The sequence below is a fragment of the Myotis yumanensis genome, unplaced genomic scaffold (assembly GCF_028538775.1).
Source record: "Myotis yumanensis isolate MYYU_CA2020_CCGP unplaced genomic scaffold, mMyoYum1.0.hap1 SCAF_8, whole genome shotgun sequence".
In the NCBI taxonomy this organism is placed as follows: Eukaryota; Metazoa; Chordata; class Mammalia; order Chiroptera; family Vespertilionidae; genus Myotis; species Myotis yumanensis.
In genome coordinates this window covers 48,191,644-48,218,520 of record NW_027223759.1, presented here as the reverse complement: position 1 = coordinate 48,218,520, position 26,877 = coordinate 48,191,644, and the positions used below count along the sequence as shown (strand labels likewise).

At 40.0% G+C, this 26,877-nt stretch overlaps 1 protein-coding gene across 1 annotated transcript in view; it reads right to left on the bottom strand.

Annotated features, from left to right (window-relative positions):
• STK39 (serine/threonine kinase 39) overlaps positions 1–26,877 on the bottom strand; it is a 279,377-nt gene that overhangs the window by 44,159 nt on the left and 208,341 nt on the right. The window contains exons 15-16 of the mRNA XM_070422811.1: positions 22,417–22,469; positions 18,356–18,424 (exon numbers count right to left, since the gene is read on the bottom strand). Of these exons, the coding sequence (XP_070278912.1) occupies positions 18,356–18,424; positions 22,417–22,469 (122 nt within the window). The remainder of the gene's footprint in view (positions 1–18,355; positions 18,425–22,416; positions 22,470–26,877) is intronic.

Below are 26,877 nucleotides of genomic sequence, written 5' to 3'. Positions count from 1 at the left end.
GCCATGATCCGCGCCAACCCCTCCTGGTCAGTGTACGTCATAGCGAGCAGTCGAAAGACCGCCCAAGGGGACAATCTGCATATTAGGCTTTTATTATATAGGATGTAAATGCTGAAGGCTACCTGCAGGGTCTGCTGCACCCTGAGCAGCAACAGTAGTCCTGATAAAAACTCTACTGGCTCAGTTTGGTAAAACTTTATACCGGTGATGATGCTCTTCCACTCATCTTCACCACTTAGACACACGCGATTTTAAAAAGTTAACTGGCACCGTTTTAAAATAAACTCCCAAAGTGAGAAGAGAATCAAAGCAGAAAAACCAAAGGAAATTAGAAAGATGATAAAATGAACTAAGTCTCCCAAGTTTACTGCAAGCAGACACTAAAGAAGGGGCCACAGAAAATCTATTATGTATGAGAATCACAAAGATGCATATTTAAAATGCAGATTTCCCGACTTTATGCCCAAGACTCCAGACTCTGCAGCTCTGGGCTGGAACCCAGAAGTGGGCACATTTAATAAGGGCCCACAATGAGCTTCTGATGCAGGCACCTCACAGTCCATGCTTTGAGACAAACACTGTCACCTCAGCAAGCACTAGAGGACAGGGGCTTTTAGACCAACCACAATTCCTCCCCAAGAGGCAGGATTCAAGTCAATCTGGGAGGGAGGGAGGGAGGGAGGGAGGGAGGGAGGGAGGGAGGGAGGGAGGGGAAAAAGGGAAGGAGGAAGGAAGAAGGAGGAAAAGAGGGGCAGAGAGAGAAAAAAAATCAATCATGGAGAGGGTATAATAATATTGTATTGTCCAAATTATCAGTTCATGAACTATTCCAGTGTTTAATTTGCTAAACAGAATTAAATGTATTCATTTATGCATGGGCATAATTACTAAGCACCTGTGTGTGGCAAGAATTGTAGAGGATAGAATAAAATAGAAGACAGGCTTGCTCCACACAGAGAGAAGACTACCAGGAAGTACAGCAGGATGAAGCCACGTGTCACTAAAATATGGTAAAAATACAACTCTCTGGCATTCAAGACAAGGAAAAGATGTTCTCCAGAATCTGTTGGCGAGGGCGAGCATCAAGGAGGGCTTCATGGAGGTGGCATTTATGATGACTCTTGAAAGGCAGGCAAGTATTGAACAGGATTGTCCACGTGCAGGAAATGAGTACATCAAGGACAGGGACAATGTCATGAGCCTACTGACAGGGTGTATGAGAATATCTGTAGCTCATATCAGCTCCTGTTGCTGTGATAACTAGTCAGCTAGGCTCCAAATCCATCAACGGAAAATTATACAAATGAATGCAAAAACAGTTCCCTTCTCAGGAAACAGAAATGCCAACATCTGGCTTCTAAATTCCACTTGAAGGGGAAAAAATAGACATATGTTGCTACAAAGCCAGGAAATGCTGATATAAAAACCGGGCAAAGAGCAGTTGGTAGGCACTTCTCAGGAAGTTGGCTGCCCAGCGGCATCCTTTCCTCCCTTCACTCACTGCAGCACCCTGGTCCCTGGATGGGGCATTGCTGATGGGACCTCAGCAACTTTGTAGGAACTAGTGAGCAGTCCAGGCAACTAGGAAACACCTATGGTGCTCCTTCTTTTGCTGAAGTTCTAACATTTACTCAAGAGAGACTCAAAAACATCAGGTGCGTATCACAAGGTCTGAACAGAATTCAGAACTATGCTTGTCTTTTGTACGTGAGTTTGTTTTCTTTCTCCCTTGTGTCTCTACGGCAGAGAAAACTTTTGATTGGTGTTCTTTCACTGTCAGTCATCCCAGCCAGGCAAGATAAGTAAATTTATACATGCATAGCATCAAATTTTGCATCTTGCAAAGTTAACTGATTTTTTTAAACTCACACCCACCCAGGAGGTCTTACCCACCTTATCCATTTTCATTTTATACAAGGCACAAGGTAGTGCTGCACTTCAACACAATGGAAGGGGTTTATTATTTCAGTTAAAGGATACTAAAGTTTTGCCTCCCCCAACTGTGTCTTTTGGGACATTGATGTTAAGCTGGTTATTACAAAAGAAAAGACCCAGAAAGAGCCTTTAACCCTCCCCCTTTCCTCCTGAGACGGTGAGATGGAAAGGCCTGCCCCGGGAGAGGAGTCAGCTTATTCGCCTTAGCATTGGCCAGGAAGGGTCCGAGCAGAGGCCCCTTGGCTAGACTGACCCCAGCATCCCTCTGTCTCTGGGCTGCCTAGCGGGGACTTGTTTAACTACTGTGCTCCGCTCAGTCTGGGCTACCCATGAACCACCTATTTCCCCTTTGAGATCTCAGACCCTACCCCCCTTTTCTCGTGTCCAGATGGCCCACAAGCCTCAACTGCCCAATATATTTTTTATTGGCGCCCCTGAGTGTGTATTCGTATAATAAACTTTGGACATTTTCTCCTGTTAATCTCACTATTAGCTAGAGAAACTGAGCAGGCAGGAGGAAAATTATTATTTTTCAGCCCCACACAATCTAAAAACACTGCATTGAATTTCTACGTGGCTCTGCTTCTGCATAAAAGCCATCTCTATGTCACAACACCAGTTCCTTCTCAATCCAGGTCCTTCTCAATCCAAACTCTGCCTGGAGCTAGGCATCGAAGATTTTTTGTAACATCTGCTACAGTATAGTAAAGGTCATAACATTCACTGCTCTTTAACACATCCTATTGCTTTTTTATCAGGTCTTTCATGTTGCCTTTAAGCATTTACTCCAATTCAAGAGAAAATTCTGAAAAAAATTTTTTTAATCTATTTCAATGTTATTTGTTTTATACTATGGGAGTTGAAAAAAACGCACATACAAGAAATCACTGAAACCTTTATAAGCCAACTTTCTAAGCTGAACTGGACTTTTTCATGTACAGCCTTTGTCAAGTGAATGGATTTCATATTTATAAAACGCTACTTGAATCCTGTACTCTCGAAAGTGAGATTATTAAAATAATGGAATCCTATATTCCAAATCTGTTTTTAAAGTAAATATTATGAGATATCTGTATATTTCAAAATGGAATTTATCTCTAGCAAGTGTTTATGGAGTGCCTACTATGGGGGATGCAGTTTGGGGCACTGGGAACATTAGCAGTTAACAAAGCAGATAAAAATACTGGCCTTCAAGAAAATTATTCTCAAGGGAAAACTCAGCATAGTTAATAAAATAAATGAAACATATAGCCTATTAGATGGGGGAAAAGTAGGAAAAATAATAAAGGAAGGGAGGCGGGTAAAGTTGGGGGTGTATTGCAATTTTAACTGGCCTGGTCAGGGAAGGCCCCTTTGAGAGGCAGAATTTCAGCCCTAGGAGATACACAGGGAGAAGAAGCAAACTGCAGAAGTAAGAGAAAGTACAAAGCCAGTGTGGATGGGGTAGAATGAACAAGGGGGAGAGTAGAAGAGAGGAAGGAGGTCTGAGGAGTGACAGGGGACCGATGATGCAGGGGATGGAAAGCCATCAGAGCTTTATTTAAAGCAATAATGTGATCTGGCTTACTTTTCTTGAGATATAATTCACATGTCATAAAATTCATCCTCACCAGTAAATTCACAATTCACTGGTTTTTAGTATAGTCAGAAGGTTGTATAACCATCACCATTCTAGAACATTTCATCATCCCCCAAAAGAAACCCACACCAATTAGTGGTCCCTTCCCTTTCCTACTTGTCCCACAGGCCCTGGCAACCACTAATCTACTTTCTGGTTCTATGGGTTTCCATATTCTGGTCATTTCATATAAATGGAATCAAAACATGTGGTCTTATGTATGTGACTTAACTCTTTACCTGCTGCTGAGGGGAGAACAGGCTGACAGGAGGCAGGAAGAGAAGCAGGGGAGACCAGTGAAGAGATGAATGGAATAATTCAGCTGAGAAATGAGAGGGGCTGCAAATAAGATAGGAAGCAAGGTGGTGAGCAATGGCTGGGCCATGGGTACATTCAGATAAACTGGATTTCGGGTAAAAGAGAAAGAAAAGTTAAAGACAGCTCTTAGGTTTTTGGCTGGAGCACCTGAGAAGATGGAGCCATCAGCCTAGAGTGCAAGGCTACTGGACTGGCAAGTCAGGAGATGTTAATTAAATTCAGATGCCTATTAGCCTTCGAAGTGAGAACACCAAAAAGCAAGCTGTATAGGAGACTGGGATTCAAAAGAGAGGACTGCATAGAGATGTAAATTTGGGAGATAGAGAATGGAAGGCAATTAATACCATGAAACTAGAGGAGACTGTCAAGGAGTAAGTGATTAGAGAAAAGAGGAGAGGTAAGGAAAGAGTCGCTGAACATGTCAACATTCAGAGAAGGAATCAACAAAAAAGATTGAGAAAAAAACACCAGAATGATGGGAGAACAAAGAGAGAATAAAGTCTTAAAAATCAAATGAAAAAACTTATGGAGGAGGGCATTGTCAACTATGCGCACTGCTGCTGACAGTCAAGGGAGATAAGAACCAAGAATTAACCACTGGATTTAGGGGTGTGGCAGTCATTCACAGGCCGCCTAACTTCTTCCTCTGCTCTAGCCTCACCTTTGCATGTGCCACGTCATCTGCCAGGCAGTGCTTTACCCAGATACGGCTTTGAAAGAAAAAATGGTGTAAAGATGGGAGGACAAAGGACCGACTAGAATGGGTTCAAAAGACAATGGTAGGAAAAGAATTGAAGTGAGCAGGAGGGGCAAGCAATTCTTTTGAGGAGGTTAGCTATAATGGGAAGTGAGGCAGGAGGGGGGTTTTTTCAAAATGTGAGAAATAAAAATATATTCATATGCTGGTGGGACAAATTCAATAACAGAAATACACGATAAGGGGGGGAGCAGAGAATTGCTGAGAGGTTAGAGGAGACAGAATTGAACACATTTTATCTGTTTGTCTACTGATGCAGGAAAATCACATAAGGAAGGACACAAGCTTTCTTTTTTTTTCCAGGAGACACAAAAGCAACCATTACTTAAATTTATCTGGATCTGTTTTTCAAGTCTGAAGGCATCAACTTAATTGTACAGAGAATGTCAGGGTCACTCGAGCTTGGAATAAAAAGATTTAAGTTAAAGGACCATGACAAGTTCCAATACCTCGACTTTATTTACAGGGGGAGAGAAAATGGCGGAGGCTTAGACGGACGTGTTGGTGCTTTGTCCCGGACCAGATAGGGGCGAGCAGCTGAAACGGGTAACAATCAGCCCGATCAAGCTGGGGAGGTTCAGCTGAGAGACAGTCTGCAGCCAGGAAAGACAGAAAACTCCTAAAAAATGCGGATGGTTAGAGATTGAGGCTGAAACCTCCCTCTGGGCGCCAGCGCAGCGGCGAGACCGCGCCATCTCAGGCAGCGTTTACGGGCATCCAGAGATCGGCTACTAACCCGGAGGCAACGATTCGCAAACAGCGCGACTGCAAGAGCCAAGGGGAGACCTGCACCCCTCCACGGAAAGGTTAGACTTACCTCAAAGGTGCGGTTCGCAGTTCAGGTTGGAGCGAGGAACGCGCGCGCGGGCGCAGGGGGAAATCTGCGTCCGCCAAAATCCGCGCTCTCCAAAATCCGTGCCTATAGAGGCCAGCGTGTCTCGCAGGGGGGGAGGGCTCCCGCAGGGCTGCTGCCAGAAGGTAACACTATAAATGAGCCCATAGTTGGACCGGATGCAGGGGGGCTGCCTCAGAGTTTCCCTGATAGCCGGCTGCTTGTTGGTGCCAGGGGCTTGAGCGCGCGCGGACACTCCGAGCGGTTCTGGAGGGTGGAACCCTGCGAGTTCGAACAGCTTCCCAGGCTCTTGTTTGCACACTTCCTCTTGCTTCTGTGAGTTTGATTGTTGAGCCCAGTGCATGTGAGTGCCCAGTTGGGGTCACTAGCAGAGCTTGTAGGGGAAGATTGTTTTTGGGGAGCCTGGGAAACAGAGCTGGGAGTGGCACCGGGGGAACCACCTCTGGGCGGAGCTGGTTCAGGTACAATAGAGAACTGGTCGGAGAGAACTTATAGCCTCGGAGGTCAACCCAGACACACTGCCACCCAGAGGCAGAGCCACGAACTGACTCCTCTGTAAATACAGATAAGGCAATAAGGACTGTGGCTTACAACAAGGAGGAACAGTGTATCAGAGGGAAAGTCAACATTCTCCTGAATTCCGGGCGTGCCAATAAGAAGAGTAGAAGATCTGAAGCACCTGCATTAATGCACATTTTTATTTTTATTTTTTTAAATTACTTTTTCTCCTTTTAACTAAGAAAACATTTTTCTTTCTTTTTTTTTTTTTTCATTTTTCTTTTTCTCCATCACCCGATTTTGCCCTTTCAGCTACTACATTTTTATTTTTAACTAGTATTATTACCGCTACCATTTTACCAGTTTTTAAAGTGTCATCTTATCTTGTCTTTATTTTATTTTGGGACTAATGTTCTCCATTCTATTTTCATCGTTCCTTTAGCAACATTTTTCTCCACCTCAATTTGCCTCTGTGCTAAACAATTTTTCCCTTTTGCTGTCCTGTTTCTCTTACCCTACTCCAGCTTTAGATCTTCCCTATTCTTTTTACCCTCTGTCAAAATTTACCCCTGCTTAAATATCCTATGTCCAATCCCCTGTTCTAAATCCTTATACACCTTTCCCTTATCTTCCTTCACTATCCATTTTTTTTTCTCTCTCTTCTTCTTCTTTTCTCTCTCTATTGTTTTATCGTTGTTTGCCTGATTGACGAGTATATTGTTTTTTTTTTCTTTTTTCTTTTTCTGATTGTTTGTGAGGTTAGACTGCTTATTCTTTTTATTTTCCTGCCCCTCCCTCCCCCCCCCCCCCCCCGTTATTTCTGCGCTTCTCTGTCCCCTTGCGTCGCTTGATATTATTGGTTGTTTGTAGTTTGTATTCATCTCCAGGAATCTGTTGCTGCAGTTTGTTGGTATTAGTGGCGGACCTATAGGAGTTTTCTCCTCACATAAATAGTCTCTCCCCCTTTTACACTTCACTCTCTTTTCTCTCTTACTTTTTTCTTCTTTCTTTTTTTTTTTCTTTTTTTCTTTTTTTCCTCCTCTTTTTCCCCTCCCTTTTCCAATCTCATTTTTGCACTCCTTTTTTTCTTTCTTTCTTTTTTCTCTTCTACCTTTTTCTCTTCTCTCCCCCTTATCTCCCAACTCTCTTAGCTCGGGTGGCCACCTTTATTTGGGGTTAGTAATATTGTAAATACAATAGTGTTCAGTGCCTGGTACGTTGTGCCTTGTTGTGTTGTATTTTGTGCCTCTAAATCAACGCAACAGATTCAAGCAACAGCGGCCTCCTGATCACCACACGCTCTGCCTGGGGAACAGTTGCTGCGTCTGAAGCCTCCCTCCATCAGCCAGAAGAGCCACCACAACTGTGAACAGCACCAATCAGAGGCCCTGCTATCAACAGAGGAGCTGCTGCTACCACAACCGCCCAAGGAGCAACCACAGCCCGAGGAGCCACTGCCACCCAGGGAGCAGCCACTGCCACCCAGGGTCCAGCCACTGAACGATTCAACAACTAGTAATGTCAGTGAGATCAAACATGGGTAGACAAAGAAACCCCCAAAGGAAAGAAAAGGAGGACTCGCCAGAAAAGCAGCTAAGTGAGACAGAGATATGCAACATGACGGAAAAAGAATTCAGAATAAGGTTCCTAGAGTACATGCACCGGATGTTCAAGAAGCAAGAAGAAACAGATGAAAAACTCAACTACGTATGCAAGAAGCTAGAAGAAACAGATGAAAAAATCAACAACTTAAGTAAGTCCCAAGAAGAAATGAAGAGCGACATAGCTGCAATAAAAAACACCATTGGAAGTATCAACAGTAGACTGGGAGAAGCGGAGGACCGAATCAGTGAATTAGAAGACAAGGAAGCAAAACACACTCAAACTGTACTGCAAATGGAGAAAAAAATTAAAAGACAGGAGGAGAGCCTAAGGGAACTTTGGGACAACATGAAACGAAGCAACATACGAATAATAGGGGTGCCAGAACAACAGAAAGATGAACATGGATTAGAAAACCTATTCGAAGAAATAATATCAGAAAACTTCCCTGAGGTGGGGAAGAAAAAAGTCACACAAGCCCAGAGAGTCCCAAACAAGGTGAACCCGAAAAGACCCACACCAAGACACATCATAATTACCATGGCAAATGTCCAGGATAAAGAGAGAATCTTACAGGCTGCAAGAGAGAGGCGGAAAGTAACATACAAGGGATCTCCCATTAGATTATCAAATGATTTCTCAACAGAAACACATCAGGCCAGAAAAGAATGGACGGAAATCTACAAAGTGATGCAAAGCAAAGGACTGAATCCAAGAATACTCTATCCAGCAAGGCTATCATTCAAAATTGAAGGGGAAATAAGAAGCTTCACAGACAAAAAAGGGCTAAGGGAGTTTATCACCACCAAGCCAGCCATGCAAGAAATGCTAAAGGGACTGGTGTAAAAGAAGAAATATCAAGCTCAGAAAGAAAACAGCCACACACACACACAAAAAAAGAAATGGCTACAAACAAGTACCTTTCAATAATAACTTTAAATGTAAATGGACTAAATGCTCCAAATAAAAGACATCGAGTGGCTGAATGGATAAAAAAACATGACCCATACATCTGCTGTCTACAAGAGACTCACCTCATTGGAAAGGACTCACACAGACTGAAAGTGAAGGGATGGAAAAATATCTTTCACGCAAATGGAAAGGAAAAGAAAGCTGGGGTAGCAATACTTATATCTGACAAAATACATCTCAAAGTGAAGGCCATAACCAGAGATAAGGAAGGCCACTTCATAATACTAAAGGGATCAATACAACAAGAAGATATAACCCTGGTAAACATATATGCACCCAATGCAGGAGCACCCACATACATAAGAAAACTTCTGGAAGATATCAGGGGAGAGATCGACAACAATACAATCATAGTAGGGGACTTTAATACACCACTGACAACACTGGATAAATCCGCTAGACAAACAATCAGCAAAGAAACAGCAATCCTAAATGACTCACTAGATCAGATGGACTTAATTGACATCTTCAGAACACTACACCCCACAGCTGCGGAATATACATTCCTCTCAGGTGCTCATGGGACATATTCAAAAATAGACCACATATTGGGTCACAAGCAAAGTCTCCACAAATTCAAGAAGATTGAGATCATAAAAAGCATCTTCTCAGACCACGATGGCATAATGTTAGAAATAAACCACAATAAAAACAACCCAAAATACTCAAACACTTGGAAGCTGAATAGCATGTTATTAAATATTGATTGGGTTACCGATGACATCAAAGAAGAAATTAAAAACATCCTGGACACTAATGACAATGAAAACACAACAATCCAAAACCTCTGGGACACAATGAAAGCAGTCCTGAGAGGGAAGTTTATAGCTCTACAGGCCTATCTCAAAAAACAAGAAAAAATGGTAGTTAATCATCTAACTCTACAACTCAAAGAATTAGAAAGAGAGCAACAAGAAAACCCCAGAGTGAGCAGAAGGAAGGAGATAATAAAGATTAGAGCAGAAATCAATGACATAGAGACCAAAAAAACAATACAGAAAATCAATGAAACCAAGAGCTGGTTCTTTGAAAGGATAAACAAGATTGACAAACCCCTCGCCAGGCTCACCAAGAAGCAAAGAGAAAGGTCCCAAATAAACCAAATCAGAAATGATAGAGGCGAAATAACAACAGACCCCACAGCAATACAAATGATTGTTAAACAATACTACGGGCAACTCTACTCCAACAAACTAGACAACCTGGAGGAAATGGACAAATTCCTAGAAAAATACAACATTCCAAAACTCAATCAGGAAGAATCTAAAAACCTCAATAGGCCAATAACTATGGAAGAAATTGAAGCAGTCATCAGAAAGCTTCCAGCAAACAAAAGCCCAGGGCCAGACAGCTTCACAGGGGAGTTCTACCAAACATTCAAGGAAGAACTAAAACCTACCCTCCTCAGACTACTACAAAAAATTCAAGAGGAAGGAACACTTCCAAGCTCATTCTATGAAGCCAGCATCACCCTAATACCAAAACCAGGTAAAGACATCACAATGAAAGAGAATTACAGGCCAATATCCCTCATGAACATAGATGCCAAAATCCTCAACAAAATCTTAGCAAATCGGATCCAGCAGTACATCAGAAGGATCATACACCATGACCAAGTAGGATTTATCCCAGAGATGCAAGGATGGTACAACATCCGTAAATCAATAAATGTGATACATCACATAAACAAATTGAAAGAAAAAAACCACATGGTCATATCAATTGATGCAGAAAAAGCATTCGACAAAATCCAACACCCATTTTTGATAAAAACTCTCAGAAAGGTGGGAATAGAAGGATCATACCTCAACATAATAAAAGCTATATATGACAGGCCCACAGCCAACATCATACTCAATGGTCAAAAACTAACACCATTTCCCCTAAGAACAGGAACAAGACAGGGATGCCCACTCTCACCACTCCTGTTCAACATAGTACTGGAAGTATTAGCCATTGCAATTAGGCAAGAAGAAGAAATAAAAGGCATCCAAATTGGAAAAGAGGAAGTAAAACTGTCCTTATTTGCAGATGACATGATATTATACATACAAAACCCTAGAGACTCCATCAAAAAGCTACTAGACTTAATACATGAATTTGGCAATGTAGCAGGATACAAAATTAACCCCAAGAAATCTGAGGCATTTCTATACACCAATAGTGAACTTTCAGAAAGAGAGATTAGAAAAACAATCCCATTTACCATCGCACCAAAAAAATTAAGATACCTAGGAATAAACTTAACTAAAGAGGTTAAAGACCTCTACTCAGAAAACTACAGGACGTTGAAAAAAGAGATAGAGGAAGACATAAACAGATGGAAGAACATACCATGTTCTTGGATTGGTAGAATCAACATCATTAAAATGTCCATACTACCCAAAGCAATCTATAAATTCAACGCACTTCCCATTAAAATACCAATGGCCTTCTTCAAAGATCTAGAACGAACTCTCCAAAAATTCATCTGGAATAAAAAAAGACCCCGAATAGCTGCAGCGATCCTGAGAAAGAACAAAGTAGGTGGGATCTCAATGCCAGATATCAAACTGTATTACAAAGCCACTGTTCTCAAAACTGCCTGGTACTGGCACAAGAACAGACATATAGACCAGTGGAATAGAATAGAGAGTCCAGAAATTAGCCCGAACCAATATGCTCAATTAATTTTTGACAAAGGAGGCATGAACATACAATGGAGCCAAGATAGTCTCTTCAATAAATGGTGTTGGGAAAATTGGACAGATATATGCAAGAAAATGAAACTAGACCACCAACTTACACCACACACAAGAATAAACTCAAAATGGATAAAGGACTTAAATGTACGACAGGAAACCATAAAAATTCTAGAAGAATACAAAGGCAACAAAATCTCAGACTTATGCCAAAACAATTTCTTCACTGATACAGCTCCTAGGGCAGTTGAAACTAAAGAGAAACTGAACAAATGGGACTACATCAAAATAAAAAGCTTCTGCACAGCAAAAGAAACCATCAACAAAACAACAAGAAAACCCACCTCGTGGGAAAACATATTTGCCAACGTCATATCTGATAAGGGCTTAATCTCCAAAATTTATAGGGAACTCATACAACTTAACAAAAAGAAGATAAACAATCCAATCAAAAAATGGGCAAAGGATCTAAATAGACACCTTTCAAAAGAGGACATTCAGAAAGCCAAGAGACATATGAAAACATGCTCAAAGTCACTAATCATCCGAGAGATGCAAATCAAAACAACAATGAGGTACCATCTCACACCTGTCAGAATGGCCATCATCAACAAATCAACAAACGACAAGTGCTGGAGAGGATGTGGAGAAAAAGGAACACTTGTGCACTGCTGGTGGGAATGCAGACTGGTGCAGCCACTATGGAAGGCAGTATGGAGGTTCCTCAAAAAATTGGAAATGGAACTCCCATTTGACCCTGTGATCCCACTACTAGGAATATATCCCAAGAAACCAGAAACACCTATCAGAAAGGATATATGTAACCAGATGTTCATAGCAGCACAATTCACCATAGCTAAGATCTGGAAACAGCCTAAGTGCCCATCAGTAGATGAATGGATTAGAAAACTGTGGTACATCTACACGATGGAATACTATGCTGCTGTTAAAAAGAAGGAACTCCTACCATTTGCAACATCATGGATGGAACTGGAGAGCATTATGCTAAGTGAAACAAGCCAGTCAATGAAGGAAAAATACCACATGATCTCACTCATTCATGGATAATAAAGACCATTACAAACTTTTGAACAATAATAGATACAGAGGCAGAGCTGCCTCAAACTGATTGTCAAACTGCAGTGGGAAGGCCAGAGAGAGTTGGGGGGCAGGAGGGAGGGGAGTAAGAGATCAACCGAAGGACTTATATGCATGCATATAAGCATAACTAATGGACATAAGACACTGGGGGGTAAGGGAGGGTAGGGGTTTGTCAAGGGCGGGGGGGAAAAAAGGACACTTATGTAATACCCTTTGTAATACTTTAAGCGAAAAATAAAAAAAAAATAATAATAAAAAAAAAAAGAAAAGAAAAAACAAAACAAAACAAAAAAAAAAGTTCCAATACCTCAAAAACTTTTGACCTCCCTTTTTCATCCATAAAATATTGATGAAAAATAATCTATACCTTATAGAATTGATGTGATGATCAATGAAATATACAAATGTTATTTGTAACTCTTAGGTGTGATATCCCTATAAGGTATCAGCAATCCTACTCAATAAGGAAGACCACATACTCGGTCTGACTCCAACATTACAGAGTTTAGATCTAAGAAGTGGGGGGAGGGAAGCAATATAAAAAAGAAAAAAAAACTTAGGAAGAATGACTAAATAAAATCATGGAAAATAGAAGCTTTCTGGTACTGTATTGAAAACACACTCAATTATTTGTTCATGAAGTATGCCTGAATTCCCACCTTTAAAAAACTCAATAACTAATTTATTTTTGTTGCCCATATCAGGGGAGACATTAACCCCCAAAAATTATTGCTAAGACCTATGTCAGAGTTTATTCTTTATTTTCTACTAGGAGTTTTATGGTTCCAGGTCTTATATATAAATTTTTAATCCATTTTGAGTTTACTTTTTTGTATATTGTATAAGAAAGTGGTCCAGTTTCATTTTTTGCATGTATCTGCTCAGTTTTCCCAACACCACTTATTGAAGAGACTGTCATTTCCCCACTGCATATTATTGGCTCCTTTGTCATAGATTAATTGATGATATAAATGTGAGTTTATTTCTGAGCTCTTATTTCTGTTCCATTGATCTATGTGTCTGTTTTTGTGCCATTACTATAGTGCTTTGATTACTATAAATATTAGCACAGTTTGAAATCAAAGACTATGATACCTCCGACTTTGTTCTTCTTTTTCAAGATTTCTTTGGCTATGGGGATCTTTTGTGGTTTCATATAAATTTTAAGGTTATTTTTTCTAGTTCACTGAAAAAAATTGCCATTGGTATTTTGATAGGGATTGCATTGAATCTATAGAATGCTTTGGGACATCATTCCAGTCCATAAACTTGGTATATCCTTCCATTTATTTGTGTCATCTTCAATTCCTTTCATCCATGTCTTACAGTTTTCAGAGCACAGGTTTTTTACCTCTTTGGTTAAATTTGTTCCTAAGTATTTTAGTCTTTTTGATGTAACTCTAAATGGAATTATTTTCCTAATTTCTCTTTCGGATAGTTTGTTATTAGTGTATAGAAATGCAACAGATTTCTGCATCAAACTAAAAAGCTTTTGCATAGTGAAGGAAACCATCAAAAACAACAATAACAAAAGGCCTAATGAATGGAATATTTGCAAATCATACATCCAATAAGGGATTATTATCCAAAGTCTATTAAAAACTCATACAACTCAATAGCAAAAAACAATTAAATTAAAAAATGGGCAGAAGATCTGAATAAATAACTTCATAGAAGATATACCAATAGCCAATAAATATATGAAAAGATGCTCAAGATCACTAATCATCAGGAAAATGCAAATCAAAACCACAATGAGATATCACCTCATACCTCAGAATGACTATTATAAAAAAGTTAACAAATAATAAGTGTTGGTGAGGAGGTGGATAAAAGAGAACCTTCATGCACTATTGGTGGGATTGTAAACTGGGGCAGATACTATGAAAAACAGTATGGAAGTTCCTCAAAAAACTAAAAATAGAACTACCATGATCCAGCAATTTCACTTTTAAAAGAAAACAAAAACACGATTTTAAAGAGATATATGCATTCCTATGTTCATGCAGCATTATTTACAATAGCCAAGGTATGGAAGCAACCTAGGTGTGCATCAATATATGAATGTAAATAGATGATGTGATGGGTACCTAGATTGCTTCCATATCTTGGTTACTGTAAATAATGCTATAGTGAACATAGGAGTGTATATATCCATACATACACGCACACATATGTATGCTATACATATGTATAGATAATGAAATATTACTCAGCATAAAAAAGAATGAAATATTGCCATTTGTGACAACACTGATAAACCCAGAAAGTATTACATTAAATGAAATAGGTCAGACAGAGAAAGACAAATACCACATAGCTTCACTTATACAGGATGGGGCAAAAGTAGGTTTACAGTTGTTTGTACGGAAAATAATACAATAAAAACTAAGTAATAATACAATAATAAACTCTTTGTTTCATGTATTCACAATTGTAAACCTACTGTTGTATGGGGAATCTAAAAAACAAACAAAACAGACTCATAGATACGGAGAAGAAACTAATGTTTGCTAGAGAGGAGGGGAAGAGGTGGGTGAAGAAGTCAAGGGGAATACGAGGTACAAACTTCCAGTTATAAAATAAACTAGAGGCCCAGTGCATGAAAATTCATGCACTGGAGGGGGGTCCCTCAGCCTAGCTTGCCCCCTCTCACAGTCTGGGAGCCCTCAGGGGCGGGAGGCAACCCAACGGTCAGGAGAAGGCGACATCCCCATCACACCTCTGCTGCTGCCACTGCCAGCAGCGCAAGCCTCGGCAGGCCCTGGTTACCTGAGCCTCAGGCAGCCCTGGGCGGCTGGGCAGCCGCCATCCAAGGCTTGCCTGTGCCTCAGGCTGGCCCCTTGCAGCTGGGGGGCTGAGGGACTGGGGGACTCTGGAGGCAGGTGTGCGGAGCTGCTGTGCTCGCCTAGGGGTGGGCCTGGCCTTGCCATGCGCCTGCTGCTCCAGCGGGGCTGAGGGGCCTGGGCACCGCCATCTTCTGGCTGTGGGTGCCACGATCTTTGAGGGTGGGGCAGTCAATTAGCATATTCCCTCCTTTTTAGCTGTGGGCGCTGCCATCTTTGCGACAGTGTGAGGGTCAATTAGCATATTCCCTCTTTATTAGATAGGATAAGTCACACATATACAATGTACAGCATAGGGAATATAGCCAATAGTATCATAAAAACTGCATGATGGTGAGTGATGGTTACTCTACTTGTGGTGATTACAATACAAGGTATATAAACATTGAATCACTATGTTATACACCTGAAACTAATATTGTATGTCAGCTCTACTTTAATAAAAATTAAAAATACCCAACAACCACCACCACAACAAAAAACCCTCAGCAACTAAAAATCCTCTTGAGTCAGCTGAGCATGAGGCAAAAGAGAGAACACTAAATTTCACTGTAGTACCTAAAGCAAGACCATGCTTAGACAAAGATGTAACCTAGTATCTTTTCACAAATCTCTTTTATTCTCCATGTTCCAAACACCTGCCAGAATCAACTCAAATCAAAAGATCATTTGACCCTTGACTTTTTGCCCAATAGGAGACATGAATAGGTGTTTTAAAAAAGGTCTTTTTGATTATTATTTTCACGTATTAATTTACCTAGGAACTATTAACATAAAGAACTCTGATATGAAATTTATCATAGATGCCAAAGTTGAACTGACCTTTTTATCCAGCTCAGAAAACTTAGCTAAAAACTCTGTTGGCCATGAGCCCTCACAAGATTTTAAAGGAAAGTGTGAAAGAAAGAATACATAAGGAAATACACATAAATGCTTTCCTTTAAAATACCTATCACCTAGCCCTAGCTGGTTTGGCTCAGAGGATAAAGTGTCGGCCTGCAGACTGAAGGGTCCCAGGTTCAATTTCAGTCAAGGGCACATGCCCAGGTTGCAGGCTCGAGCCCCAATGTGGGGTGTGCAGGAGGCAACTGATTGATGACTCTCTCTCATCACTGATGTTTCTATCTCTCTCCTTTTCCCTTCCTCTCTGAAATCAATAAAAATATTTTTTAAATAAATAAATAAACAAAATAAAATACCTATCTCCTTACATATGCACCACTTGGTAGAAGAATCAGAGCTTCCTTGTGAAATCATGTGTACACTTGACATACAATTAATAGGAAAAAAGCTTAATTTTTCTAATTAAAAAGATATTTATGTATTCTTACATTTATGAACTACTATTTGTATATCAATAATATATTAGAAACTGATTCTTTAGCCAGAAATCTAACATTCCACTAAAAACCCAGTTACTCGGATTTAAACAAAATCATCCTATACAGTAGGTCCTAGGGTTACATCAGAGATCCGTTCCTACAGCGCAATGTAACGTGATTTTCACCGTAAGTCAGAACCCACCTACATAAGCACCTACGTCATTCTCATGGAGCACATACACAGCAGTAATTAAATGAAACAGCAAAAAAAATTTAAAAGAAAGATAACAATTCCTGACCTTTACTTGTGGTAAATAAATAATAAAAAACATAAAGCACATATGTACATATGTTGAAATGACGGAACTTTTTTTTATATATATAAATAAATGGGAGATAGCGACGTAACCACGAAATGATATACATCGAGTCTGTCGTAACCCAAGGACTGTCTGTATAATAAAAGCCCAGCATCCGAACGGCAGAAGGACCAGTCGCTATGATGCGCACTGACCACCAGGGGGCAGACGCTCAACACAGAAGCTGCCCCCTGGTGGTCAGTGCACTCCCACAGCGGGGAGCAGCTGCTCAGAGGGTGGGTCCACAGCCGTTTGGCTGACCAGGATGGCGGTGCTCCCACAACGGGCCACACCCCGCAGGCCACGCCCTCCACCAGTGCACAAATCCCATGCACCGGGCCTCTAGTTCATTTTATAATGATCTAGGTCATCGAGTTCATGGGAAGAAATTATTGTGATAGGTGAGTATCTCTGCTTCAAGCTCCCTCTCAATCACATACTTCAGCATTATTGGGGAAGTGATGGTTCTTAGTTAAAACATATCATTTAAGAGGCCCAAGTCATTTCAAGCATTGGTTTTGATTTGAATATTTTTGAAGAAAATTTTATCATATTACATATTTCTCTAATATATTATTATAATTAACAATAAAATTAATATAATGTCATAACTAACCTTAATATAATGTTAAGTCACCTGGATTACTTAGGGACATCATTTTGAATATCCGGCAATAGGCTGAATTATAAAATCTTCGTAACTAAGAATTTGCTGAGGAATGTGGAGCCATTCACCCTCGCCCTAGGTAGAATCAGGCTATACGTTTTCTTAGAAGGCAGTGTCTGTCTCTTACAGCCTTTCTGCCTCCGTCGCCTTGTCAGGAGGCCACCTGTCATTTCTTGCTCCCATCCTGTATCTGTTGTTTAGCAGGCTTCTCTGTTTCCATGGAGCTGTCTTTTGATTCTAAAAGTGGCAGAAAGAGCCCTAGTTTCAAAGTGAAGTGGGCCTGCCACAACCCAGCAGTATGGCCCTGGATAAACCACTCAGCACTTTAGGAATTTGCTTCCTTGTCTACACAGAACCAGCCTGAATGATCTTTAAGTCCCACCTTAAGACTTTATGAAGAATCTTGCTAAGGACTGAAAAACACTAACATCTAAGCGTATTAAAACTCTGTCCAAAGAAAGAACAGAGAACTCTCATAAAAGGACCCAGAGGTCCCCATACTTTGGAGCACAGAATCTGTAACCTTGTATTTTTGTTGTCATGGACTTTTGGGTCTTACTTCTGAGTTCTTTGTTATGTTTCCAACAAGTGACGTTCCTTATTGACTAAATCACATCCAGATAAATGGGACAGAAAGACATAAAGGAGTTTTTAAAAAAGAAAATTAAATGACTCTTAAATGTACGTCCTTCACATAAAATATGAGAACGCAAAAAGATTTTCAAAAAGCACAGAATACATTATACCTTGATGAAAACTTTGCTTCTAAATGCATTTCCATGTGATATATCAACAAAATGACACTGCATACTAAAAAGTGATTTACCTATAACTACATCATGACCATCAACCAAGCCAGCAGAGAAGAGCTCCTGAGAAACGCCATCTGCTGTATCTGTCCAAATAGGAAATGAATATGTATTAGTAACAAAAAAAATCAGCAATCCAGTACAATGTAAAATATATTTTTTTAATTTACAAAAATTACTCACATGTGTTTTAATTCAACAATTCAGATTCTATCAGGAGGAAAAAAAATCCCTGCCATGTACTTGCATCGTGTTATTTATTCAACAGAAGTTACACAAAATTATTGTTTCATTTCTCTTGCCCGTTGGCTACTGTCTTAATTAATCCTCAAGTGCACCTCTAAATTAATCCTGAAATGCACCTCTAGATTTTCTCTCATAGCTGGTCCCTATGGCACTGCTTTTCCTTCTTCCCGAGGTCAGTTCCAGCCAGCATCAATCCTTTTCTATCATTAGTAGCTATTGAGTCAGAATTTATGGCAAAGGCTGAAAAGGTAGCATTTGATACAACCTTATATTTGGTACAAACATCCTATGAGTTTGTTGGACTATAAGATGAGCTATTTAAGAAACTCCTTTAACATGACACTGATCACTTGATAGCAACAGATTCATTTTTTTTAGAAAATGTGGTTGAATAAAAGAATATATTTCTCAGTGATAAGTGTCAGGAGTTCGCAGTCTCATAAAGATGAAACTGAACAGGCTATAGCAAGTAAATATGGCTGAAATTACTTAATTGAAAGGCTATGAATGAACATGATAATAGTGAGAAGTCTGCTTGAAGACCTTGTAAAGAGAAACTAAATTTGCAATGTGCTCAAAAGAACCATTATGAACCCCAATGTTTTTATATGGGAGATGATGTGATCCCCATGGCCTCCTTATATTCTCACAAACACCAGGAACTGTAGGCGGATAAAAAGAAACCAGCTTAGTAGCAACGCAGATGGACTTTTGACTTTTAAAGTCTTCTAAAGTCAGGGAAAATGTGCAAGCACAGCTGATGAATTAAGCAAACATCTAAACTGAACTGCAGTTTCCTATGACACAGGCTGCCTTCAACACAGACAATGTTTCCTTGTAAATCTGTGTTTTAGATATTGCAATTGTGTGAATGGGTGTGTATGCATGCCCATGCAATCAAGTAATTTGAGGCATAATGATCTTTCAAAATTCTTGGGCTTTAAAGGGCTCAGCCTGGTGTCTGACACATAGTAATTACTCAAAAAATAAAACTGTGGTGATGATGGAACAGCAAAGGTCATCAAAACACATCTCACACTTGTGCACTCTTTCTCCTTTCATGCATGGCCCGAATTCCCAAATGTTTATAAAAATTTGGGAGCCAACGTACGTTCTATGTACTTCCAAGAAATTGTGGTATTCTATCATTTCACTCATCCTATTTCATGATGAATGAAATAAAATGGAAATAAAAAATAAATACATAGAAATCTTACTAAACTATAAAGTTCCATATAAGGTGGGCTTATCTTGGACCTTGTCCTTACTGCTGGAAAATACCTTATACAATTCTTTTAGGAATAAAATGATCCCTTTCCATGAAACCTCAGGCAGGGCAGTTAACGAAAGGTTCCACTCTGAAGGTGACTTGGCTTTATGAAGCCGGCTAGAACAGTCAGCCTCACCATCTCCAGCTTCCTGGATGCACCCAGAAACTTCAGGAAAAGAAGCCTAATGAATTAATGGGCTTACTAGAGCACACAGCAGGCAGTCATTATATTTCTACTAGAGGCCCGATACGTGAAATTCATGCAAGAGTAGGCCTTCGCAGCCCTGGCTGCCTCGGCCCTCCCAGCCCCGGCTTCGTCCGGAAGGTCGTCCGGATGGTTGTTCCACACTGTTAGGCTGTTTGGTTGATTTGCATATTATGCTTTTATTATTATAGACTGACTGATCATCTGCTAAGGCATCTGAATGTGTTACCATCATCTCTAAAGTAAGACCTTGCACTTGAGTAAGGAGCTGTAATCACAGAATGCAGTTAAAAATGGGAACAGTCGAAGTCACATTGAGGGCTAGCACTTAACAGAACCTGAGCAAATGGCATTCACAAGTAGTTAAAGTGTACAGCATCGTCTACTAGTTTCAGGACTCCTGGATCCCAAACGAGTCATATTAAAATAGCTAGCAGATCGTGCTGGCTGGCCAAAAATGGAAATGTTCCATGTTTGTGTGTGTGCCATTAAGCAGTTATTTTGTATGCACATAAGTAATATATCAGTAATAGTTAGAATAGAAACAGGAAGGTAAATGGTAATTTATGTTTCTTTAAGCTGCTTAACATTCCTGATGTGTAAACAAGTTAACTAATCATGTATGCTCTGGTTTCCAGAGCATAGAGCAGCATAATGAGTACAAAGGGCTTACCCTCAAGGAAGGACAGAGAATATTGGATACGTTCGTGTTATATATTCTAGCCATAGGTACACATTTGTGTGTGTGTACAGCCCAGACATAGTACACCTGTCGTGTGCACGCACGGAGGTAGTGCAGACAACGTCTGAAACGCAGGCAGCATCAGCAATCAGAGGGACAGCGATATATCCACGGTGTTTCCGTTACTAACAGGCCTGTGCTCACTGCCCAGGGAAGGTCAGTCATCATCTAGAAGCCAATGCTATGGTTCTGTCTGGGCAATAGAAGCCAAGACTCTTGATCTAACTATGACAAACGAGGCTGCCAATGCCAGCACACAAAGCCAGGTAATGCTCATAGGGCTGTCTTATCCGCAAACATCCTCCACTCAGAAATTCATTTCTTTGTTAGCTCTTTAAATTAAAATTGATTTTTATTGCCATCTTCAATTTAAAACAATCAGTTGGAAAGAACAAACCTTAAAATAAGAATCTGTTCTTTTACCTACTGTATTTGAAACACTGATTATGAAATTACTAGATTTTATCAATGCATTGACTGGTCAATATTTTTATATTATAACAAAATATATATTTTTTTTGATAATAGAAACCGGCACCATACAATTTCACAGACTGAGTCTTAAATTGTCAAAGATGGATGTTCCCAGAGAGATCAGTGAGCAAATTCATTAGGGCCTTAGTTACATTATTTTGTAAAAGGTTCTTCAAATGTTATTTTAATTCAAATATGAAGGAAATCATTAGATCTCTGTGCTTACATGAACCAGAGATCAGAGTCAGTGAGTCCAGACCGTGTGTGGCCCAGGAACATATTTTGTTTGCTGGCAGGGTTTTTAAACTCTGAACTTAAAGGTAATTATAATTTCAGCTTTTAAAGTATGTATACATTTTTGGGAACACATTGTATATAAGCTAATAATACTATTTTTATTCTGTGTATAAGATCTCCATGTAAATTGTGATTGATTGATAAATAAAGTGTATTTGGTAAAATTTTGCAAACCCAGAAGTACAAGACTTTTTAATTTTTTGTGAGCTTACCAATTATGCCTGCAGCAAACAGAGGCCACAGACACTCCCCAACACAGGCTTTGTGTAGTCTGAACTGAGTACAGAGGCCAAGCATGGTATCACTGTTTGCTGCTCAACCCTCAGTGGAACTGCTATATGATCTTCAATGCTCTCATAATAATATCCTTTAGACCCTGCATCAGCATGCCACTACTTCATTTCATGACTGAGCTAATATGCTTAATTTACACACACATACGTAGCACATGTCACTGGAATTCATGAAGTCAATAGTGGTTCAGCAAATAGCAGTGTGGTGATTATAGTGGGAAGGGGGTGGGAAGAAAAGGGGGTCCTAATGTATGGTTGTGGGCAAACAGTGCAATATACAGATCACATAACATAGAAACCAACACCTGAAACTTACTGGTATATATTCACGTGGACCAATGTCATCCCAATTAATTTAATAAATATTAAAAAATAGTGGTCCCATTTGGAATCCCTAAAATTATTATAAGTCTTTCCTTCCCTCCCTCCCTCATTCATTCCTTCGTTTTTAAAGAAAGCATTTTTGAATAGCAAATTATAAACATGTGCTTGTAATTAATTTTTGAAACGTTCTTTGTAGCAATAAGATAATAATTTCAATTAAAACTCACCTCTTCCTGGAGTAAACTCAAATCGTATATCGTTAAGTTCCTTTCTGGAATTTCTGAAATAAATAACATATAGCACATTAAAATCCAATAAGTAGAGTTTAATCAAAGTAAATGTATTACAATTTTTACAAGATGCTACTAACATGTAGATAGCGTTTTACAGTCTCAGGTTACCTCTAAATACTTCCTTAACTGAAAGTGATAGTTATGACAATAATAAAGGAAGGTATTTGTTTAATTGGTTGAATTTACCTTATAGAAACCCATTTATATCACAAAATTCCAAAAATAAAACATTCATTTAATAAATCTACACTAAATTAGTAACCTTAGATATAATTTCATAATAGAAAATTTCAGAAGCTTTTAGTTTAGAATGATATTCAATACATTTTTCATATTTTTCTGAGAAAATAGTATTGTATCAACTTTCTAAAAAGTGAAACAAACAGACAAGATAGGTGTGGCACTGAAGTTCATGACAGCACTATACATTAAATCATACAACAAAATGCCCAGAGTAAGGTACATATTCCGTGGTTATATTTTTTTAATCTAAACAGAGGGGACCTGAATGTTGTGAAATTACCCACTGAATATATAAAACCCTATTTAAGTAAATATAAAATACTTACATAAACTATAACATATACATACTGGGTGGGATAAAAGTAGGTTTACAGTTGTGAGTTTATGAAACACAGAGTTTATTCTTCTATTATTATTTATTAACTAGAGGCCCAGTGCACAGAATTCATGCACAGGAGGGGGGGGGTTCCCTCAGCCCAGCCTGCACCCTCCCCAATCCGGGACCCCTCGGGGGATGTCCGACTGCCGGTTTAGGCGCGATCCTGGGGATAGGGCCTAAACTGGCAGTCGGACATCCTTTTCATAATCCTGGACCGCTGGCTCCTAATCGCTCACCTGCCTGCCTGCCTGGTTGCCCCTAACTGCCCCCCGCCCCCATGGCCTGACTGCCCCTCATACCTCTGCATGCTGGCCTGGTTGCCCCTAACTAACCCCTGCTGCCGGCCAGGTCGCCCCCAACTGCCCCCTCCCTGCTGGCCTGGTTGCTCCTGACTGCCCCCCTCCCCCTTTGCCGGCCTGGTCGCCCCTAAATGCCCCCCACTGCCATCCTGGTCACCCCCAACTGCCCACCCCCACTGGCCTAGTCACCCCTCACTTGGTCGCCTCTTACTGCCCCCTCCTCCTGGCCTGGTTGCCCCCAACTGCCACCCTCTGCTGGCCTGGTACCCCCAACTGCCCCCCCTGCTGGCCTGGTCGCCCTTCATGGCCCCTCCGCTGGCCTGGTCGCCCCACGCAGCCTGCTGTTCAGTCGTTTGGTTGTCCTTCACTAACCCCCTGCTGGCCTGGTTGTCGGCAGCCATCTTTATGAGGGTGTGACAGTCAATTTGCATATTACCTCTTTATTATATAGGATTATTGTATTATTTTCTACATAAACAACTGGAAAGCTACTTTTTCCCCACCCTATATATACTCAATCAAAAAATTAAGTGACACTGGGGAAATGTGAAACAAGTAAATAAATGAGTTTTCCATTTATATTAATTTCAAATAATGATAAGCCGCAGTGAGCAATAAATTAGAATGGTTTTAAAATTTCCTAAGAATGTTATGACTAACTCAACAGATGCTAAATTAAATAAAAACACCTTAAAAAACTGCAGTACAAAATATGAAATAGTAATGTTTGTAAGTACTCAACTACTTGCTCAGCCATCAAGGGTGTAAGACAGAGACAGAAATAGCTTGATTACTCATCCCTAAACATTGACCTTCCCATGCCCTGAATGTGATCAAATCCTGTTTAGCACTCCAGCTGTGGTCCCCTAAAACTCTGGTAACTATCCCCTGGTCTCTATGTACAGTGCTCAAATCATGATGACACCAGCCATCTCTGGGCTGTTTTGGTCCTTATCCTGATCTTGGTTCTTTATGTCCTACCACATCCCATTGAACTAAATGCAAGGAGGCCCAGAAAGACAGCAAAGGCCTCCCTTTCTCTCAGTACAGACTGAGAGAAAGCCCTTCTCCCAATGCCTAGAGAATCTGGCCCACGTCTAACACCTTTCCACAAGCAGAGAAGTAAAGAGTCAAAAAAGTCAAGGGATACCCAAGCGCAGGCCACAGACAAGAGCATTGAACAACTTTGTATCTCCTCTCAGGCGTCCCCAATTTTAACTTTATCGCTACTCCACTCAGAGATAGAATGGGACTAGGGGACACCAGAAATTCCTACAGCTGTGCTTCTTTTTATTGTTGTTAATCCTCACCCGAGGATATGTTTATCATTGATTTTAGAGAGAGTGGAAGGAAGGGAGGGAGGGGAGGGAGGGGAGGGAGGGAAGGGAGGGAAGAGAGAGAGAGAGAGAGAGGAAAAAGAGAGAGAGAGGTGTGAAAGAGACCCATTGATGGTTGCCTCCTGCAGGCACCTGGACTGGGGCCAGGAATTGAACCTGCAACCCAGGTACATGTCCTTGACCAGGAACAGAACCCGCAACCTTTCAGTGCCTGATATTTTAACCACTGAACACCACCGGCAGGGCCCCCTGGGCTTCCTTTAGGACCTCCTGAGAAACTGAACACTGTGAAAATTTTGAACTCTCTAAAAGAATAGACACATGACAGACATAGGAAATTGCAGACTACTGTAGATGGCCCAGAGATCATGTGGTACCCTGGGATAAGCAGCCCCACCCTGGAGGTGGCATGTACCATGAGCATCAGTGTGGGCAGTGGGAAGGCCACTTACATGTTGGATAGTTTACACAGCCTGGATTTTCTTAATAAACTACTGAAGCCACCACACATTTACATAGTGCTTCCACATACATCAGCAGGTCTCATACTTTATAGTCTTAGAAGCCCTTTCCATTTTTAAAAAGTATTAAAGACCCCTAATGAGCTCTTGTTAGTGTTGATTATATATATCAAGATCTAGTGTATTGGAAATTGAAACTGATAAAATTAAAAATACTTATTACTTTATTTGAAAATGACATTAACTCATCACATGTTAATGTAAAACGTTTTTATGAAAATTGCTTTCCAAAAGAAAAACAAATCAGTGAAAAAAGTGCATTGTTTTCTATTTTGTAAACCTCTGTAATGTCTGGCTTAAGACAGCTGGCTCTTATATTTGCCATATCATGTAGCCAGCCGCTGAGAAATTTCACTGTACAAGTGAGAAAGAATGAGAGTGACAAGGGCGGATAATTTCTTAATATTATCATAAAAATAGTTTTAACCTCATGGGCTCCCTGGACGGATCTCAAGGACCCTTAGTGTGGTCCTGTGACCCCACTTTTAGAAACACTGATCAAATCTCACTTAACCCAACAATCAACCTTTGAGGTACACCAATCAGATATTACTTGTTTTCCAGCTTTTAGGTATGTTCAAGGTGTTTCCAAGTATACAAATTTAATGAGTGGCAGAGTGAGGACCAAGAATTCTATATTGAAAATACATTGTACATATAGAAATGCTCAATTACTTTTGCTTTTGAGAAAAAAATATCCCCCAAGACTTGACATTACCATAAAAAGATCAGCAAGCATTCATTTATCTAATAACCTTGGTTTTGTGTGCTGAATATCAGCAAAGGTTGAATTAGAACTAAAACTACCCAATAAGAAAAAAGGGTCACAGGAAAGCAAGTGTTTAGAGTGATTTCCTACTGAAATGACAGAAGAATAAAAAGATGAAAAGGAATTTGGTTTGATGCTAATTTATGTCACTGTTCCTTTCTTCTCTGTCCTTTGATCAGTCTTATCTAAATTATTTTTGTTCAGAAGAAAATATTACTTTTGGCCATAAGAAGGCATGTGTAAGAACTGTACTTAGAATACCCTGATTCTTTCAATGTTAACACCACAAAAGTAGTATCCAACACCCACTATCTCTTATCTACATCTTCTCTAGCTCAAGGTACAGAGGTTGCCTAGTCAAGTCATCCTTTTATAACTCTGAACCTAAAATACCCACCTCTGAAAAGATCACAGTGATTGATTGTGAGTAGTCGACTTGCCCCATCAGGATGAAATATAGTTGGAAAAATGCCTAATTGCATCTAACTACTGAAGGTCATCCTTTTATGAAGAATTAATCTTTTCAGATTCATACTTAACACCTTTAATTGAAAGTACTTTTGCTTTAATTGATATGGCACAGGGTACCCTTGATTTCAGGGAAGCTGAAAATAGGTATGATGATTTAAGGCCAGAAACTAAGTCTGTGTAATTATATAGAGGAAACATTAAAAACTTGAGAGGAACAGCTTTAAGACCCAGGCCACCTTTGATAACTTTTATTAAAAACCCTTTCAATCCTAATAAAAAAAAAAGAAAGAAAAAACCCCAAACTCTTAAATTTGGTAAGGCTCAACCCCTCATTTCTCATTGTATGTATATACTGCATCACAAATGCAAATACCTA